Here is a 20,880-nt window from a genome sequence, read left to right on the forward strand (position 1 = left end):
GAGAAAAGAAAAAGAAGAAAGAGAGAATAAAGGAGAAAAGGAGGGAGTAGAAGATAAACGCCAAGACACCGGGAGGAGAAAGAGGAACAGTCATAATTACAACGCTGATCCCTAATATATACACAGGGTAGCCAGTGACGGCTCGAGGATTTCGGAAGGGGCGTGCGCCTCACCTTACCCCTTACACCGACAACTCCATTTTTGACGTTTCCATTTTCCTCTCTCACTTATGTACACACACACACACACACACATATATATATATATATATATATATATATATATATATATATATATATATATATATATATATATATATATATATATATATATATACTATATATACTATATATGGTCTATCATAGCGCGTGTGTGTGTATGGACGCCTTAAACAATTGTACAATTGTGCTATGACACCAACTGTGGCTGGTCTCGAACTCGACCGAGTCGTCGGGGAACATGACGCAATTCGGTATTAGACCAGGATCTATTGCGAACTGCACTAGATCTATGTCCTTCGATGCAATACTGCCATGCAGAGATAAAATGTTATACATTCCGACCTGAAAGCTAATTGTTACCCCAAACCTAGTACCGTAACTCTTACAATGAATCTAAAATGCGATTGGAGAATTGAGCAATTGGGGGGGGGGGGGGGGTGGCGGACGCACCCATCACTTCTTCAGATTGTTTCCATCTGCATGAAAACGCGCGCCCACAACCCTACGCCCCACCCCTCTAATCGCTTCCCGATGAGTTACGAAAGTTAATTAATGATCTTCGCCCGTAGTACCAAGACCTTGACAAAATCCGGCACCACACCACTTCATCGATAACAAGTGATGTGGTTGTGTATTAGTGTCGTCTAGAGGTCGTGCACTGATCTACATGGAGTGTGACCACTCCCGATATTGCCATTTCCCAAGATTATGCCCCGAAAAATCCCAAGAAATCCCAAGGACACTGTACTGTATGGGTATCTAGCAATATCTAGGGATGAAAATCCCAAGATCTTCCCTAAACTGAAGGCAGATAGAGAATCGAAGCCTTCAGTGTGTAGTGAACTTGAAACTGTGCGACTTTCGAAATGAAAAGAATGTGGGGCACAGTAGCGTAACTCATATGGGCTCGGACCGTGCTGAGCCGGAGGCCCCGACCAAAAGGGGGCCCCCGCTATACTGATGCACAGAAAAGGGGTACCACTTTGGATAGATAGGACCAGTTTTACTGGGAAAGAAAAACTCATGTAAGACTGAACAAGAAAATATACATATTTTCACGTGATACGGAATACGGACATCATGATCATGGGCTCATTGGGTATTAATGTATGTATCGAGCTAATTGTGTTATTTATTATTATAATGAAAATAAAGTATATAATTTAAAACCCAATTCCAGCCAATGTTGTACTGAGTACAACATTGGGACATATGATTTTTGGAAAATTCTAAAACAATAACCTAACACCCCACAGACTCGAAACTGCGATCATTAGGAGAAAAAAGCAGGGCTTTCATATAAATATAATAATAAAAGGTGAGAATAAAGATGCATTCGGTGTATCTGGTAAGTAAAAAGCACAGGAAATTAAGCTTAGATGGAGACAAAGTTCCAGCCGAAATTAGGCCTATGCTTAGGATTTATTACTGTATTTGTACAGTAGTCTCCAGTTTACTCCATACAGTAGGGGGCACTTGCCCCCCCCCCCCCCGGAAAATCAAAAATTAAAACAAAAGTTAAGCATTTCAATGATTTCACCCAACCAACAAATTTCTAGTTATGTTCATTGCATACGGACCCATAATGCATTACTGAAATTATTGAAAGTCAAAATCCTAAGACATGAGATCTCAAAATAACCGATGTGTAAATGCAACTTGAACGGGAAGTGTCTTTTCCGACGAACTAGGAGTATTTTTTGGCAAAAACAAATCGTCGGACGCTGCGCGCCAACTGATGGTGGCGCTTTGATAGTATCAAGTAGGGTGTTACACCTACATGACCTACTAACCCCCCACCCCCCCCCCACTTGTAAACACGGACGAACTTGCTTGGACCAGGCCCCAGGTTCGTCGTTACGCCACTGGTGGGGCATTGCACAATAAACATATAAAAGTTATTTATTTCAGTCTCATTTCAGTTATTCGAATTTGTTAAGCAAACAGCAGATATCACATCATATCAGTGAGCATGAAAATGGTTTCGGAAATATCTGGTATTTTTTCATTTCCTTCAACGAAGTTTTGTAGTAGTCGTTATAAGAGGTTTCAATATTTGTACACCAATAAATTAACTGTGTCTGAATTTTTGAAAGTTCCCTGACCAACATTCTTCATCATACTTCCCTCTACTCGTGCAATTTTGACCGGTCTGTTAAGGATTCAAGGAGGTTTTTCTATGTTGGTTTTCCATAGATTAAATTTTGTGCAACATTATGGATACGTTTTGAAGTGAATATATTCACGAGAATTGTGAATTCTCAAATTCTGAACAAATAATGGGCTTAAAACCTTGTAAAGTGGGGCTGACGGGTATTGTGGGCCGCGACGTAGAATCACCTACAAAAAGCAATGAACCACAGGAGATACGATGAGGTCGAACATGATGTAAGACTGGCAGACTGGTGACAATCTTCAAAAAGGTTATGGATGAAAAAAAAAACTAGGGGTAAATTCTTGGTTCACAGGCAAAAGTGTACATCTGGTTGGTAATTTTTAAGCCCGAGAAGTGCCATTTCCGGTATCAAAACCAGAAATTTTCTGGGACGTTGCCCGCCAACTGATGGTGGCGCTAGATAGTAATTCACGCCCCCCGGATTAGAAAATCTTGGATACGCGCCTGGTACGTATGTTGTTTTCAATGTACAGACTTTCCTGTTTCCTTTTGAGATTTCCTTAAAACATCTTGTAGCTCATCAAAGTCAACTTCAAAATCTTCATCAAGAATTGGAGCCAGATTAGGTGTCTGTCCGTTTGAAATTTGATAATCGTTCTGTGATGCTGAGCTTCTCCTCGGTAGTTCTAGCAATTCTTCTATCTGTGTGGGCGAGAATAAAAGGTAAGGAATATATTATAGTTAAATATAGTAAATAACAAATTGATTAACTTTTTATCCAGATACTATAACAGAGAATGTTCAGATATACTGATCATCACTTTGTATGATCTATCTAACGTTCTCGACACAGGTAATATCCTTACCTTGTATTATTCATATAGCGGTATTATTTCCTTAATTTATGCATAGAAAATATCATATAAAAATCAATAAAATTAGTAGTATTGGTATTAAAATTATTTGTATACATTACTAATTATGAAACAGCAAGACATCACGATCACATGTATGTTGCGATAATACCCAACCCACGCGTCTCTTAGGTCTTCCGGGCTTTACAATACAGCTTTTTTAGACTACGGTGTCACATTATGAACAGAGACGGTGTTTTATATACATACAGTTATGGCATGATACGTCAATTTTGTCCTGAGACTACATATAATCAATAAGTTGTTGTTATTTGGCTTTGATTCGTAAAGCTCACAATATCATGCCCTCGTGCATTGATCATCGTACAAAGGACACGTTTCAATAATACACACAAGGTTGTAATAAAACATTGCGAATTCAAGAAGGCAAACAAATATGTCCTCATCGAAAAGTAACACAAGGTATGACTGGTAGGAACAAACGAACCCGGGTGGACAAGTATTATTTTCAAACGGTACTATTTGACCTTTCTCTCATTTATACTAACCTCAGTCTCATCCTCTGCGCCGTCGAATTGAATGTAATCACATCTTGTCATTAACATATCACCTAACTCGTCAACCATTCTTGCGAATCGCGGCCTGCTGTCCGGAGACTCCTGCCAACACCGTTTCATCAAATCGTAACTGCAAGTAACAGTAATAGTACAAGTGCTATAAATGAAGTAAATGTTTGTAGCGAGTATTCTTTTAAGTTACCTTTGGAAATTTAAATCATGTACGAACTGCCAAACACTTTGAATATATTATGGTAGTGTTGTTGTAGTTTTCGACTAAAACTTGTGCTCCACGCTTTCCTTGAGTTAATAAAGTTGCTGACCGATTGACCAAACTTTGTTTCATGTGAAAACAAAAGGATTCGAATTATGCTATAGATTGTATATTATCATAACAAATACCATGCAATTATTCTTTGGGAGATCAATATCATTTAGGTACATCAAAGATATGTGAGATGGGGAAATCGTGCTCATGTGAATACTCACATATCATCGGGACAATTTTCTGGTTGTTCCATGCGGTATCCATTTTTTAGTTGGCTCACTAAGAAACGCGGTGCAATACCAGGATATGGAGTAGCACCAAGCGTGAAGATTTCGTACATCAACACGCCAAAAGACCAACTACATTAAAAAAGGAAAATTTATATATGTAATTAAAACACTTCAGTTTTTGTTAAGAGAAGAAGATGAAAGGAAGACTTCGATATAATTAAACTGGAGTTTTCAAGAAACTACCAAACCAGTTGACATTGCTTTTGTTCTAACAAAGGTGTGTATATATGTTTCCAACGGTTTCATGTGTTACAATGATTCACAAACTCTAAAACGCGTACCATTTGTTCTAACAAAGGTGTGTATGTATGTTTCTAACGGTTTCATGTGTTACAATGATTCACAGACTCTAAAACGCGTACCAATTGTTCTAACAAAGGTGTTTATATATGTTTCCAACAGTTTCATGTGTTACAATGATACACAGACCTTAAAACGCGTACCATTTGTTCTAACACAGGTGTGTATGTATGTTTCTAATTGTTTCATGTGTTACAATCATTCACAGACTAACACGCGAACCATTTGTATGAACAGTAATATGTTGGCATTGCATTAATCTTGTGGTGGATTGCGCGGCTGAGTGGGTGCAGCAGTGATGTTGGAAATGTGGAAACATTTTACGAAGTCATTTAAAAGTAACATTATTTATTACTTACGCATCGCCCTCTGAGCTACATATTCCATTCAGGATCGTTTCCAGACTGCACCATTTCACCGGTATTTTCTGTTCGGTAGCTCTCCTTTTATATCCTCTCGTGTAAATGTCATCGGCGAGTCCAAAATCCGCTATTTTTATCGTCAATCCTTCACCAACGAGTACGTTACGAGCAGCAAGATCCCCGTGATAGAAACGTTTTCCTTGTATATGAGCCTGTACGACAAAATAAAAAAAGTAAGCAGCCAAAAGGATACAACGATTCTGTTTAACTTGTATATATTGTGTGGGTCTCCACGTGTATGTTTATTTGTCCAGCAATAAAAAAAGTAAGACTATGTACCTTGAAATGTTTTTTTTTTTTGGTGTATATAATAATTCTTCATTATCTTTGCTCTTTGAAAAGGTGACAAATGATAATTGTGATAAACAATGTTCTCCATAGTCTCTTCTGTATAATCGCATCATAAAACCTATACATATAAGATATGTACATGCCTTTTTAATCGGACCTATTTCATTTAACTGTGCATTTCCTATCATGCCAAGGGAGATCGCTTCTCGGCCTTTTTGGCTAAGATCATGTGTAGTATCTGTTCCCTTTTGATGGGAATGGCGATACACACCCGACGATGATCACACAGTCACAGTCCCGATGCAAGGGGACTGGGGTTGAGAGCGGCTCAGTCGTTTGGTAGTTTGGATTTCGTGCCCAGGTTCTTTCCTGAGTGACTTTTCTTATAAAGCACACATTTATGAGATCGCCAGGGTTGTTGCAGGGAGGCGTTGCCAAGGAAACCATACTCCGTAATCTGATTCGGAAATTGACTTCAACCTAACAAAGTCTCTATATCATTACTGCAATAATAGTACGTCATTATATTGAGGACATGTCCACCGATAACAGTGCTCAATGTGTATCACAATATTACCCTTGCATGGTCAACAATGACCTGTCAAAAACAGAGCCATGCCCTCTTCATGGCAACAGCTAAACAGCACCCAACTGAAAATTTATCTCACAAGTCCTCATTTATACACCTGGGTGAAGAGAGGCAATGAAGATAAGTGCCTTTTCGAAGGACACAATGTAATGATCTGGTTAGGAATCGAATCTAGAAACCTTAGATTGCAAGTCTACTGTGTCCTTAACCACTTGACCACAACAATTAGCAGCTTCGAATGTAAAGATAATGATGGGATATAGTGAATTGCACTGCACAGTTACTCGATACACAAAATGAACACAGCTATTACTGTTAATCTTACAGTTTTGTAACAAAGTGATAACTGGATCGTGCTATAAATCGGTAGCATGTGCTATTAGAATTACAGTAAGAACTGAGGATATGTGTAATCCTACGAAATCCAGTCGTTTGGGATCACACATTATCCTTCGTTCTTACTGTAATCCCAAAGCACATGCTACCGATTTATTAGATTTGTCATTACAATCCAGTATTTACTGTGTTACCAAACTTTACAGTAGTTACTGTAATCTCTGTGTGCATCTGCTGGCACGGCCTCACATTCTTTACATCACACGAAAGTACATATGCATGAGACGTCCAATGATACTTTTGCCCCTTACCATTCCTTTGGCAACGTCACGAGCAATTATAAATTGTTGGTTCTCCCCTACTGAGTAAATAGGATCTTCGTCCAAATTTTCTAACTGAGTTGAAATTGAGAGGGAAAAAATACTTTAGTAACTTGCAGATATATGATATAAATTTTGATGCATTGTTTGAAAAGATTTGTCATTACAATCCAGTAATTCTGACACCAAATATGTCATTCAATATTGGATAGTTATCATCTTCAGAACGGAACTGGAAAGTCACTGCAGGATTTCAATGGATGGAGTGAGGGAGCATTTGACCCCACCCCCCTCCCGATTGTTGTAGGACGGAACGAGTATGAAAACTTTGTGGAAAAGGCTATATAGAGAGGGATCATTGATTTATAAGGAAGGGTGTGGCCATTGGGTTGTTGACGCCTACTTTCATATATGGCGGACTTTACAAAAGTTGAACGATGGCAAGTTTCTCATTTTTAGGCTTATTGAGACTATAAATTAGGTATTATTTTTAAAGAATACTTTTGAACTTCTGTCTGGTTGAAACAACCCTTTAAATCCCTCACCTGATATCGTAGTGGGCCAGAAGGAGCATTCTGAACTCTTCTCCGACATTTAAATGTTAAACATTTTCTCTACCGAACGTTTTGGGCATGGCTCCTCCCCTCCCCCCTCCCTGCCACACCATCCCCTCCCTTTCCTTCACACGTTTTCATGGAGCATACATATATAAATATGTGTCACAAAAGTGGGGAAACAGTAGGAGTACTTTACTACCTTTCCATAACACTTAAGTCAATATATTGTTCTGTTTACAATCATATTTATTTGTTTTTTTTAAGTGCATCTATTATGTATAAATATTGAGCATACCTTTCTGCACTTCCGTAAAAATCCCAGCAAGTCCCCGTACTTCATATGCTCTGTTATAAGGTAGTAAGGTTCGGTAATAGAGCAACACGCAAGAAGAAAGAGGATGTTGACATGGTCGCCAAGCTCTGCGATGAGTTTCATTTCATTCAACAGGTCTTCTTTTACATCGGAAAATGCTCCAACTGTTAAAATATTACAAACACTTTCATGACCGGAAGTTATAAATGAAAAATGATATGAATTATCTATCACCGATAGAGAACTACGTTATGATAATGTAATATATAACGTCCATACCATGTAAAGACACTCTCCGTGTTAGCTCGTTTGGCTCTTGTGGCAACTCCATGGTAATCTCCATACATGGGTTAATGATGATGAATAAATGACCTTTGCTTCTCCGGCAAGGTTCTCTACGTGTATGTACTTCCGCTATCCCCTCCCCTCCTCCGCCCCCCTCACCCAACACATTTTACATAACAATAGGACACTTTCTTTAGTTACAAAAGTGGAAAAGGATCAATTCCGACAACCAAATTCGCATTTATTCAAAATTCATGTTTATGGAGATAACAATAAAAAGGCCATTAGGCGCCCTCCCCCTCCCCCCTTTCCTCCGCTCCGATGCATCTCGTTGCTTCTTACATGAATGGTGATTTTGTTTCACACATTCCCTCAATAGAGTTCCGTCCGCATACTTCTTTGATACAACATTCTTTATTTGAGTTTAGTTACTATAAGTCGCCGTCTGCAAGCAAAATTACCTTTAGTAGTTTTAATGGCAACTGTTATGTCGTGTACTTGGTCTTTCATACCGGAAAGCGTGCCTTTAAAAACCACGCCAAATTCTCCTTCGCCCAGTTTGCATTCGATCGTCACCTGTTCGTATTTGATCTCTTTATGTTTCAATGACGGATCAACTTCTCGTCGATTTTCTGACAATAAGAATATTCCAGAATGTGTAAAGTAGGCTTGTATTCCATAAACAGCGATATTAATTACATGTAAATTATATTGCATTAGAAGCGATGAAATCATAAACAGGTCAAAGAAAACAGTAAGATAAGAAATAACCAAAAAAATATCATATTTACACAAATTGTGTTTAATCGCTGTTTTTAATCGTACTCGAATAATGACCTGTAAATATTCCACTTCTGTTTTCACCTTACCCCGAAGCAACAACTTGAAATTTATTCAAAACATAACAGTAGCAAGATTGTCCATGTTTTTTCGAATATATACACACGCCTCCTCTATCATCTCATAATTATGTAAATGATATATTATATTATCGGGAATAATGAATGAAAGTTAATAAATGAATGATATCTCTAAGTTTGTTTGAGATCTGTATACAAGTGGTATAGCTATCTTTGTAAGCTGTGATACATATTCAGAACATAGTCATATATGGTATTATATCTGCGATATCGTTCATATTCCCTATATAGCAAACCTACAACATTCGAAACCTAACATTATAAATAACTTTCGATCATTACCCGCTTGTCTCATTTCAAGTAGTCCTTGAAGATGACGATTTTCAAAACGATCTTCAGCCACACGTCTTCTCCGTCTTTTCCATAAGAAACATGCTATGATTAAAATCACAAGAAGCAGGACCAGTCCCGCGGATAATGCCACAATGGCTGCTGTATCCAGGAAAGGTTTCTGGGTTGAAGGTACTCTAGGAATTGAACTCATGTTCCTTTTGTCCTCAGTTGCAAAAGGGTATTCTGATGTCGCTGATGTATAACAAAACCAAAGACATGAAAATTATACTAATTACACTAAAAAATTCAGGTCAGTTGAAAATGAAGAGACAATAATAGTTTGAACCATCTTAATCCTCCTTAAGGATTGACTTTTCCACTATTATTCTTTTTACAAATCAGGAGATATTGATTAAGTATTTTCTACCACAAAAAAAAAGAACAGTTTACCTTCCATAATAAATTCGGCTGCAAACCATTTCGTGAAGAGTCTTCCAGGTTCAGTTCGAAAAAACTTGGATGAAACGTAAGGTACGAGCTGTGAAAAAAAAAAAATAAGAAAGTGAGAGGATGGATATTGGTAGGAGGGTGGGGGCGGGTGATTATTTTTACGAGTTTGCCATCCAGAACATCTATAGCCTAAACCATATTATAACTAATATGGTGTATATCTTTTCGCTTCTTTCCTTGCGCGAGAGGTGGAACCACATGTACAGGAATTAAGAAAGTGCGGCTATACTTGATTTCTCAAATTATTTTGTAAATCTAAAATTCGAAATATTATGGTGACCTCCGTATATATACGGCTTTAAATCACCGTAAGAATAGTGTCATAGAAGAATACAAACACCTCTCAATCTGTATTTTCCATAGGCTTAAATGGACTTCTTTAATTGTTAATTGATATAAAATATAACGTAAGAGGCAAAGCGTGGTCCAGCCATAAAAGAAAACGGAGGTACATAAGGCCTACAAAACCCAAGAACTATATAAAGCAAAGAAATCTATGTGAACGAATGACTCTTGCTTTTAATATACAAGCAAAATAGTATGTCTATAGCATAGCCAAGACTTGCGAACTCAACTATTAAATAAAATCGCTAATATAATCAGTGTTCAATGCCACTCAAATTAATTAATACATCAACATTTACTTTGAAAATTAGACAATTCTCCAATACGTATTGTTCATTGACTTTTTTTTGTGTTTCTTACATACGACTCTAACTGTGTTTGCCCAATGTTGATGAGTTTATTTACAAGTACGTCGCAACTTTCTAAGGACTTTCGCTTTTTCCTTTTCTTATTCGAAAGACAGTTGCCATTACATTACACAGTTTTAAATATTTGGTGGGAAATCTTACGACCTTTAAAGGAATTCAACTAAAATTGCCTATGGTATTTTATTGGTTTTTAATTCATGGAAAAAGTGCTAACATTATGCAGCAAGATTTAGCAATAAGTTTTACCTAACTTCTTACCGTTATCTTGTAGAGAAAATCTTCTTCTATGTATGGGCTAATTGCTTCCCAATGGTACAGTATCTCCTGCAACAATGTATGTATAATAATTTTAATTAATATATATACAAGTCATATATACACAGAATATTTTATCATTCGTCATCTTAACTATAGTATCAATTATTATCCATAAAATCACAAGTGAATTGTTATCACCATCCATTGATAATGTAAGTTTATAAACATCCTCAAGTGTATGATAATCATTTACTTGAAAAACAATCAAGTCAGTAAACTCTCTGTCAAAAAAACATCATGAAGGAACTTTTACTGAATATTTCACCCGTTTGTTAACTGCTCACCTAGTTGGGACAATGTTTTTCTATACTGTAGTGTCATGTCCCGCTTTAAGAGCAATCGTATTGTCAGTACGAGCAGTATTAATATCAGGTTTCTATCAGATCAAGGTAAGGAACTGTTTGTACTGTCCATACCAGTGCTTTGAGAGCATGTTATTGGTGTACAGTTTAGAGGGGTATTAGCATTAGGAAATTATCGCAACTGGCTAAACTGCAGTCTGAACTGTCAGTGGAATTGCGTACATCATATAACACTTGACGAATACTTATGTTGGCTTCTGTTTCATTGCTCATTTGTCCAGTTGAACTGTCTGTCCATCTGTCTCTCTAAATGTGTTCTTATTTTTTTCGTGTCAGTTGGCCTAGCTCTGAAGAAGATCCTGCTAGGATCGACACGTGAGGCCCTCTAAGTTTTACATAGTGGACGAGTGTCCAGTTTAACTATCTGCCCATCTGTCTCTATAAATGGGTTCTTAATTGTTTTCGTTTCGGTTGGCCTATAGCTCTGAAGATGATCCTGCTAGGATCGACACGTGAGGCCATCTAAGTTTTACATATTTACCTACACAGGTTTCTTGCAGTAGACTTGTCATAGATTAGTTTGCTCACATTGCCTTTTGGCAATTGTACAAACTGGTTTGTTTTCGAGAGGAATTTTTCGTCAGTGATGGGTTTTATTTTTAATTGGTGGGGGGTTATTTCATATTCATAAAAGTTTTAGGCAGCCATAACTTCATTTGCTGAATATTTTGAAGAGTTTGTTATATTTTCGTATGTTTTTAATTAAATATTGATTAGCGGATTAAAATATTAAAAGATTACGCAACCGGCTGGAAATGCATCAATGTTGTCTCATTATTATTGATATATAGATCAAACTTACGTCATCGTTGTGTCGTATGGTGTCAGTTAACAGCAGGTCTCCATCCTCCGTGTGAAACTGTATCCTGTACTCCACTAACTCACTTAATCGGTTTACTTGCACTGGAGGTGACCAGCTAAACGCCATACTGATGTTATTGTATGGACGAGATGTAACTTCCTCGAGCGAAACGTTTATCGGCATTCCACATCGCAGAACGTCTGGTAATTTACAAATTCATATTTTGACAAACGTCAACAAACCCTTTGACAGATGATGAAATGGTTTTCATACATCAAGGAGAAAACAACATAGCAGACCTATATATACGTAAAATTGTGTTTATTTAGTCATGATAGATGTTATACTAAAACAAACTGTTAATAGATAGGTCACACTGGGCAGTACTCATTAGAGTCTGAGTATATCGAATCCTATATTAAGGGATTGATATATCGGATCCTATATTAAGGCATTTATTATAGGTGTTCATTACGCCAACAACTAGCATACCCGTCGTCACATATATTGTATTTTCGGGAGAGTAAAAATTGGCTGAGTTCCGTTTAGGGAGTGGGTCTAAGTGGAGGGGTGTAGAGGATTGAACGCCTCACCTTTGACACATATTTTTTTTTTTGATAGAGATTATTCGTGCAAACTGGACCTAGTATTCCTCATCATCTTAAACACATTAATGTAGTACAAGTTAAGATGTTTGCCAGTGTACACGACTTTTGTGCGTGTTTTATAAACATTGAAGGAAGTATGGGCAATCTGGGAACAAGCCCCTCTCCCTTCCCCGGCTAAGTCACTAGGGACAGCGGTCGGAAACGAAATGATTAATATAGTAAAGGATTACTGTGAGCGATCATTCCCAAAACAATCATGTACTTAATAATATATTTACCTTGTTCAGCACAAAATGTAGCATCTTCTGTCGCTTCAAAGCAGTCTAAGTGATTTAAAAAAAAATAGAATGAATGTATAAAGCGCTCCGTATGGGGATACTAGATATGTTTAGCATATAAAATGCAAATACAAAATCCTTTTTTTTGTATTTAAAATGATATATCAAGGTTACCGAAATCTGATTTACGTTTTCCAAACGCGTTTTTAAACATATAAATCTGCTTTGTTTATTCGGTGTAGTTAACATCCCAGACGACATTAAAGCGCTCCGTATGGGGATACTAGATATGTTTAGCATATAAAATGCAAATACAAAATCCTTTTTTTTGTATTTAAAATGATATATCAAGGTTACCGAAATCTGATTTACGCTTTCCAAACGCGTTTTTAAACATGTAAATCTGTTTTGTTTATTCGGTGTAGTTAACATCCCAGACGACATTTTGAAAGAGCATGCACGGTCATTATAACAGACGACAAAATCTGTTTTGAAAGAATAAATACAATTCAGTATCAATCATACATGACAGCATGAAATTGAATGTCGATGAGGGATTTATCCAAATCTTACCTGGAGTTTCAAAAACAACACTGGTTACTGGCGAAATTGGAATTGGGGAACCTCCAAACGTGACACCATAAACCACCTGCGTAACGGTAATCGAAGAGCGAATGTATTAAACTACGTGAATCTCAGAAGTAAAGATAATTTACAAAATATGTTTGGAAATATGTCTTAAAGACAGTTTCTATTTTTTTGTTATTCTTTTTCATTCTAGAACAAATCTGTAAGTGGAAGTGATATTACAGAATTAACTAAATATAAGTATACACGCATTATTATTATGAAATTTAAATGAAGGAAATTTGATTAAAAACATATTTTAGTTTAATATGTTGCAATACTTGCTGTAAAAGCACAAAACCTTTTAAAGTTCTTTCTCGTATCCGACTATTTCATAAGAATTTTCATCGAAACTAAGTCATGTTTATAAAATTTAATCAATTGGTCTTATAATACATCACCGTTGAGTTGAATGCTTTTAATTTACCTTCACACTTCATCTTACTTTACCTGTCAGCGGTTTTCCTTTAATTTAGACTGTATTTTCGCGAGATGATAATAAAGTATCCAAAACTTAGCTACATTTGATTATGAACCACGTTCATGTCTCTGATATATGTTATCCCATTAAAATATACAAAGCTAATGGGGAAGCTTATAGAAGAAATTAAGTTTTATTCATTAGAGATATCAAACCTGAAATAGCCCATTGTGAGTGAAAGGTATTTCTTGCAATATAGTTGGGTTTGACTGAAACGGGAAAAGTGTATAATGAAGATATGGACTGGTTGTTGTGATAATTGGGTAACAATCATTGCCAACGTCTTAATTACTGTAACAGTTGTTGCTATCAATGAAGTGTAACATAAAGTAATTACACGGGAAATTTCCACCACCCCACCCCCAAAACAAAGTATATACATGGCAAAATTGAAACGAATTAGATATGATGAAATCATATTTAGCAATCAAGTCAGAATATAAAATCATTCATGTAATATATTAAGAATTAATTCATCGCGATATATGCATGACACAATTGAGATAATATTGAAATTCGGATTTAACATTATTTTCCTATTTCACTATAAACATTAATTACATGCAGTCAAAACCTTGAAAGTTCCATCGTAATTATTTGTCAATTATTTGTCATTTATTTGTCAAATATCTTTCAATTATCTGTCAATTATTTGTCAATAGTCAATTACAAAAGTTCCATAAAATATTTGCAATCGCTTGGGAAAACATGCACAGCCAACAGCGATGTTGTTTATTCCCGAAACCAACTTTACCGAAAGATTCCCATTTGCTTCGTGGCTACCTGCAAATTTTACAACTTCATCACATGAACTGAATATCCAAGGAGTGAGACCGTTCTGGATTTTCTCAACTTGAAGATCTGACAAGTACATCACAGCTTTGTAAAATTGAACAGAAATAAATTAATAGTAACAATACAAATTAAGATGATCAATCTTTCTACGAGAGCATCGCCCTCCCCCACCCCACCCCCCACCCATGTCAGTGTTTTGACTACATTGGCATAGTACATGTACCTTCTACGATTATTAATAACAATACAATGTTTAGCTTATTAAACCCGTCGTGCCCAAATGAGAACACAAAACATCTCCACACTTTTTAGGAAAGGTAAAGTCTAAGGATTACATATATTTACTATAGATAATGAGGACTTTAAAAGGAAAACAAATCTTAATGACGTATGTTTAAAAAGGTAATTCAGCTTAAATACTGATCATGGGTAATTATGCCAAATTTCGATTCAATTGAGCCACTGTGTCTCCCTGAAGATATTTATATTAATTTCCATTATGTTTCGCAATATTACGTTCAGTCGTTTCCAAATTCGTTGATTGCAGAAAAATCATAACTCCATCCAACTAAAATAAAACTATTCAATGGTCGCTGCGAAGGACAAATTGCATATCATCTAAGTGATCTTATTGCAGAACTTGCGTTTAATTGCTCCTTTAATGATCTTTAAATGAAACCAAAGACTGTGATAGATTTATATCAGGCAGTTTCCTGATTATCAAGTGCCACATTATACGGTTTTCACTCAAGGAATATACTGAGTTAGCAATTGCCATTTTGCTAAGATACTTCAGTCTACATGCGTAGCATTTATGCTATTTTGAAGACCAAACAGGGCAAAACACTGCACAAGTTGCATTGAGAAGCTCCATATCAACGCGATTTTGTCATGGAAAATCTTCATATTAAATGCAATATGTTTCTTTAATATTTCTAGTTAATTTTTTTGGATTGAATCGTTAAGAGTACTTTTCCAAATGATAAAATGTTCATCAGATGCATACTTACCTTCCTGAATTGGCGGCTCCCAGGATATTTGATAGTCAAGTCTCCAGTTTCCATTAGCTAACCTCGATATTGCGTGGTTAATTTCAAAAGTACTCTGCTCTATTGGGTCTGTTAGTGATACAAAGGAGATAATTTGTACTAAAGTTTTAATTTGATTATTATTCCACATTATTGAAATTATGCCCAAAAATAATCTAGACATAATGGTAATACAAAAGAAAAAAGGTATATACCACATGGGAATAGTTTGATAGCAGACCCTTGTTATCCAATCATTCTACAAGTTTTAGAAAGAGTTTAAAAGGAAGTCCCAAATTGTAGGCTTCTTATGCTTGTTTCTCTTTATTCAGTTAATTAGACGAGATGGATTGCGCCTTTAATAAAAAATGATATACGAATGTTTTTGTTTCTTCTAAATTAAAATTAGTACTTTGAAGAATAGCACACCTATTATATGATGAGATGTCATCTGATATCAATCAGAGTTCATATCCCTGCATCAACATTAATCAGTCGTTCCTACTAGGAGATTTCAGGCGGAAATAATGCCGAAATACAACGGTAGTGTGATGTGTTTTCATTATTGCATCGTAAATTATTGCACAATATGCTTATCTTAATCTATATGTTATATTAAAATGCAAAAAAGGAAAAACTATAAGAATTACACCACTATGACAGTTTTAACTTTTGATGAGTAAAATTTCTTTTGTTTTATTCATACGATGCCTATTTCTTTTGTTTTATTCATACGATGCCTGTATAACAATTAACGATACATCAAACTCGACTCTTACCTGCTTCTGTACAATTGTATTCTAATATATTTGGCACAAAGGCATCGACGGATTTGAATAAAAGAATGGACACCGGTATAATTAGCTTCAACACCTTCATGATATTAACTGATGTCAACGAGTAGTACCTGCTGAAGAAGCAAATATTAATTAACATACTCTCTCTATACTCACAATTAAGTGATCATGGTTATGTAAATATTACGAACGACACATGGGTATGTGTACATACTATAGCACTGTGGCACTCTTAGATGTAATAAAGACTTCCTGCTTGAACTCATATCCTATAACGTAGTGTCGTGTACTCGAACTCGGGGTTATCCTGAATTTGTACTCATCTTTAAAGCAGCATTTTGCGTCCTTTTCTGTTGGTTTTCTCAACATCACTGATTCCACGATGCCATAACGACATACAAAACTAGCTTATCTATTCAAATCTTACTTCAAATGGTGGAATAAAAGTCGAAAAATTTACAACTTTCAACTTAGTGTTTCTCGAAGATATTTTCCTTTGGGATCCAAATAAACCTTGCCCATGATATGAATACTTAAAAGCTACGAACGTCATTGGCCAATACGTAATACAACACCATGCTTGATTTGTGTAGATTGTCTATGGCAGCTGTACCAGTTAGCTGATAGAGTCCAGCTCGCTGGACGTTTGAATCTATTTTTAGCAAAGGCTCATAACTAAACTTGCATCTTTGATTGCTTAAATTCAAACTGGTGGGTTGGGGGAACTGTATGCGGTTAATATTAAATGTGTAAATTGTCGGACGACACTTTTCTCATTATCTGCAAATGTCCTGAATTACTCGACAATTAACGCTTTTCGCAGGGAAAAAACTTGGCTAATATCTTAGTTTGCTGTTTTGTGATTGATATTTGTAAAAAAAAACTCGGTGGACTTGTCAAACAAGTGGAAAACGGCGACAAAACGCAAAATGCTGCTTTAAATCAAGTTAAGATACTTGACAGCGATAGCAGGTGCTCGTGCTTAGAATATACTTTACTCGCATACGAAGTAGAATTCTATACCTGACTGTAATTGTACTCATGCTGCAGCTGGTAGTCTATAGTATTAAATTACAGGTTCCCTATGTTTTTACTCTGAAAAGGTTGGACTAATATTTTACCCAACATTACGAACGTCAGTATCCAAACAACGTTGAATAATGTGTTGCCCCAATACAAATAAAATATAGATCAATGTATCACATTTTGTGACATTAATTGGGTTAGACTGAACCTCTTACTTCCACAGATACTACAATTGCATTACTCCATTATAGTAAAACATTGCCTCGCATGTTTCTAATATGGTACGAATTTGTCATATAGGCATATGGTGGTGACTGTCACTAAACTCTGCAAATATCAAGAAACTGCTTAATTTTTAATGGCTATAATCTTTACAATTTTGGATTAAACATTTACATCGAGGTTATCCCTGGGTTATCGATTGCTTATCAATGCAGCTTTTAGGAAAGTTCCTGACCTAAACACATTTAAGCTTCAATATTTGAAACCTGCAATTATACTTGGAACTTCACTAGTCTTGACTTTGATATTTCAATGTATTTCGTTTTTTTTTTCTTCTGGTCAATGTGTGCCACGTAGGCTGAGTCACACGAGCTTAACCTTAGCCCTAACGTTATATTATAACTTGGGCGTGTTACACCATTGGTATATGACCTTCAGTTATACGCCAGTCCTGGTTCAAACGTATTTTCCCCCTTATAAATTGTCACTTTTTAAAGACCGACAAGTGTCTAGAGCCGGGGTGGGAAACCTACGGCCCGCGGGCCATATGCGGACCGCCAGTGATTTTTTGGTCTAAAGTCAATTCTAGTTAGATTAGTTTGATTGTTATGCAAATCAGGCCTGAGTTTTGCGGGTTGATTTCATTCTGATCAAAATTTCTTTGGAATAAAAATCAGATTAGTCCAGAAAAATTCAGGTTTTTCTAGCGGCTAGAGAATTCAAAATTTATTATACTATTGAGTAAGATTTTCTTCTAGTATCATATCTCTATAGATTCATCATATGAAAAAGTTTCAACTAAAGTAAATCATTTCAATATATCGCAGCTGTTTTCAATGAACACAAGAGTATTGGTCTATGCTATAATAACTGTTATTGACATCCTGTTCGTGCAAACATATTCGACACGGTGCTGTTTACCCAGTCAACTCCCCCTCTCAGTTGCATATAATGGTATTCTAAAACTAGCCAATGCATGCAGTCAGTGACGCGTAAAGTTAAACTAGTAACTACTGAATCTCACTGATGATTTCTGTTTGGTGTTCGTTTTCCATGCTTCAGTTACAAATACAGGAAAACCTGTTCATGGCCATAGGAAGTTGTGGCCGATATTAATTGTCAAATACGTGACCTTTACGTGGAACTCATTTAGCCAAAAATATATGTCATTAAGAAGCTACATAACGAGATATGGTCGGTGAGAGTACTCACCTTTAAACAATGGAAATATAATTATAACTGTAACGTGTTTCAAATCAATTTGCCAGTTGCCTCGGTCTTGGAAGCTTTAGTAATATTTCTTCGATATTCATTGTGGTGAAATTTTACAAGGAAATTTCATTCTTTGATGTAAAGCGCATGGATGACTTTACGAATGTTAAATGTTAAAAAACGAATGTTAAATCTTTTAGAAAGTATATATATAAAAAGAAAATCAAACAAAAATATTTAAACAAACCACAGAAATACATATGAAGATGTTAACTGACTTTCACATAGTCTATATCAGAGTCATTAACTTTATTTGTAATTTCCCGCTAGAATTTGGTTTCATCTTAGAGAAATTTGATAGCAACACAAACTTAATGGCTATTGCAGAAGGCTTCACCTTTTTCGTTATATCGGAAACACAAGATATAGGCTTATTAACCGCATGTATAGGTTATAACCCGACATAGTTTGGGTCAAATCTAGTGACCCAATTGTGGCGTTACTGCAGCAGATCCTATTAAATATACCATTAAGTAAGTTACCTCATGACTGGAATTTGAATGATAAATGTAAAATATGAACCAAGTACATATGACTCCGGCGACTGTGAAGACATATTATCAGTTTTATTCCTCTAACACTGACAATTCTGTATACTGGCACTACAAGATCATGAGGAGACTTTATTAATGTCTAATGATTATGATAGTTTTGTGACGTCACATACTTCAAAAGAGAGGGGGTCATGTCAAGAGTCAGAGATCCGATATTTTAAACAAAGATGCAAGTGGTTCATTTAACGTATAGATTAAGAATATTATTCAGTACAGTAGTATTATTTACTGATATAGTACTTGATACTTCAATGCGCAAATGTTAACTAGTTCTTGTAGACATCACTTGGTTGATAAATAACTTGCCAATCAATGACATGAATCTCTACAGAGAGACATGCAACTTTGCAGCTGGAATGAAAATTGCATAACCTAAACCTTTAACATCATTGTCATTCAAGATCATTTCTGCATAGGTTTCTTATAAACCATGAAATTCCTAAACGAGCACGTCACATCTATAACGAGTGTAAAGTTAAGCAGAACAGCGCAAAACTGCTGAATCTATGTAGATATTGATAATCACTATACAATGTTGGCATATAGTTATCAAAAGAGCAGACTATGGCAAAAATATTTGTATCTCTCATCTATCTTAGTCTGTTAGTGGACAATCATGGTTGTTTAGGTTGCAAATGAATCTTGCATTATAGTCACTATGCCGCTTCAATTAAGTGCAACGGTAAAGCAAAAGGTACCATTACACGAACACTACAAAACATATTGTCACAGAACCAAACAACTTTGGATTATTTGACATTTGTACACCAACATATCAGCCATATGTTTTAATATTTAGTCATAAACTACAAAAAAATAATTTACATTACCTCAAATATATCCAGTACGTGCGGCCTTACTTTCTTTTCAGTTAGCCTCGATTACCAACTAACGGGTGAAGGTTATTCTGCAATCATTGTTGTTGCCTGTATATACGACCAGCGATATGGAGGGCTCCGGTACGATCAGACAATTCTCACTCAGTTTCTTCGTGATTGCGCCGAATAAATTAATATCGAAGTTCAGTGGTGCGTTAAAAGGGATTTTTTATAAGTGACAAACTGTTGAAATCAAACAACCTTTGTGCTCGTATTCTAAGCTCCGTCGTGAATATAGGATAGCCGAATACAGAGCGATTAGTTACGGTACTATGGTATAAAGAAAAACACCCACATAGTCCCGTCTCACTGAACCAAATAAGTGTCAAGTTCAGGTGATATTTTTGTTAGAGCTATCCAGTGTGTTTCCATCGGTTCGATTGAACCAGCCGAGATATGGCGTATGGCGGGCCATCAGTCTCAAATCATGGAGGATCGACTTATACCGATTTAAATCGACATATACCAGTTTCCTTCTACATATCGTCGATTTAAATCGACATATACCAGTTTAAATCGATGATAAGTAAAATAAATCGATGATATGTCGAATGAAACTGGTATATGTCGATTTAAATCGATGATATGTAAAATGAAACTGGTATATGTCGATTTAAATCGGTAGAAGTCAATTTCAGCTGCTGGAAACTGATATAAATCGAAGGAAACTGGTATA

At 36.0% G+C, this 20,880-nt stretch overlaps 1 protein-coding gene and 1 pseudogene across 2 annotated transcripts; one reads left to right on the forward strand and one right to left on the reverse strand.

Moving 5' to 3' along the window:
* Nucleotides 1-648: 648 nt before the first annotated feature.
* LOC139960589 (uncharacterized) lies at nt 649-20,548 on the reverse strand. 2 transcript variants are annotated; one of them, XM_071959051.1, is made up of 18 exons: nt 20,157-20,548; nt 16,235-16,362; nt 15,438-15,545; nt 14,387-14,511; nt 13,788-13,841; nt 13,098-13,173; nt 12,525-12,569; nt 11,639-11,838; nt 10,415-10,480; nt 9,384-9,471; nt 8,943-9,185; nt 8,202-8,372; nt 7,438-7,619; nt 6,577-6,660; nt 4,987-5,201; nt 4,259-4,396; nt 3,761-3,899; nt 649-3,039 (listed from the first exon to the last, which is right to left on the reverse strand). In XM_071959051.1, the coding sequence occupies exons 2-18, from the start codon at nt 16,332-16,334 to the stop codon at nt 2,860-2,862; spliced, it is 2,214 nt and encodes a 737-aa protein (XP_071815152.1). In that variant the 5' UTR covers nt 16,335-16,362; nt 20,157-20,548; the 3' UTR covers nt 649-2,859. The 2 variants fall into 2 exon arrangements, with proteins under 2 accessions (XP_071815152.1, XP_071815153.1); XM_071959052.1 differs by having other exon boundaries at nt 16,235-16,365.
* Nucleotides 5,539-5,616, forward strand: LOC139960739 (U2 spliceosomal RNA; annotated as a pseudogene).
* Nucleotides 20,549-20,880: the final 332 nt, after the last annotated feature.

This window comes from Apostichopus japonicus, chromosome 19, assembly GCF_037975245.1.
Source record: "Apostichopus japonicus isolate 1M-3 chromosome 19, ASM3797524v1, whole genome shotgun sequence".
NCBI classification, from domain to species: Eukaryota; Metazoa; Echinodermata; class Holothuroidea; order Aspidochirotida; family Stichopodidae; genus Apostichopus; species Apostichopus japonicus.

Excerpts from the sequence above, each read along its gene's own strand:
- LOC139960589 (XM_071959051.1), bottom strand. The coding sequence starts at position 16,334 with ATGAAGGTGTTGAAGCTAATTATACCGGTGTCCATTCTTTTATTCAAA. Across the intron at positions 14,512-15,437 it reads GGAGCCGCCAATTCAGGAAG|CTGTGATGTACTTGTCAGAT; the intron begins GTAAGTATGCAT and ends AATTTTACAAAG. Across the intron at positions 4,397-4,986 it reads TGTAGCTCAGAGGGCGATGC|TTGGTCTTTTGGCGTGTTGA; the intron begins GTAAGTAATAAA and ends TTTTTAATGTAG.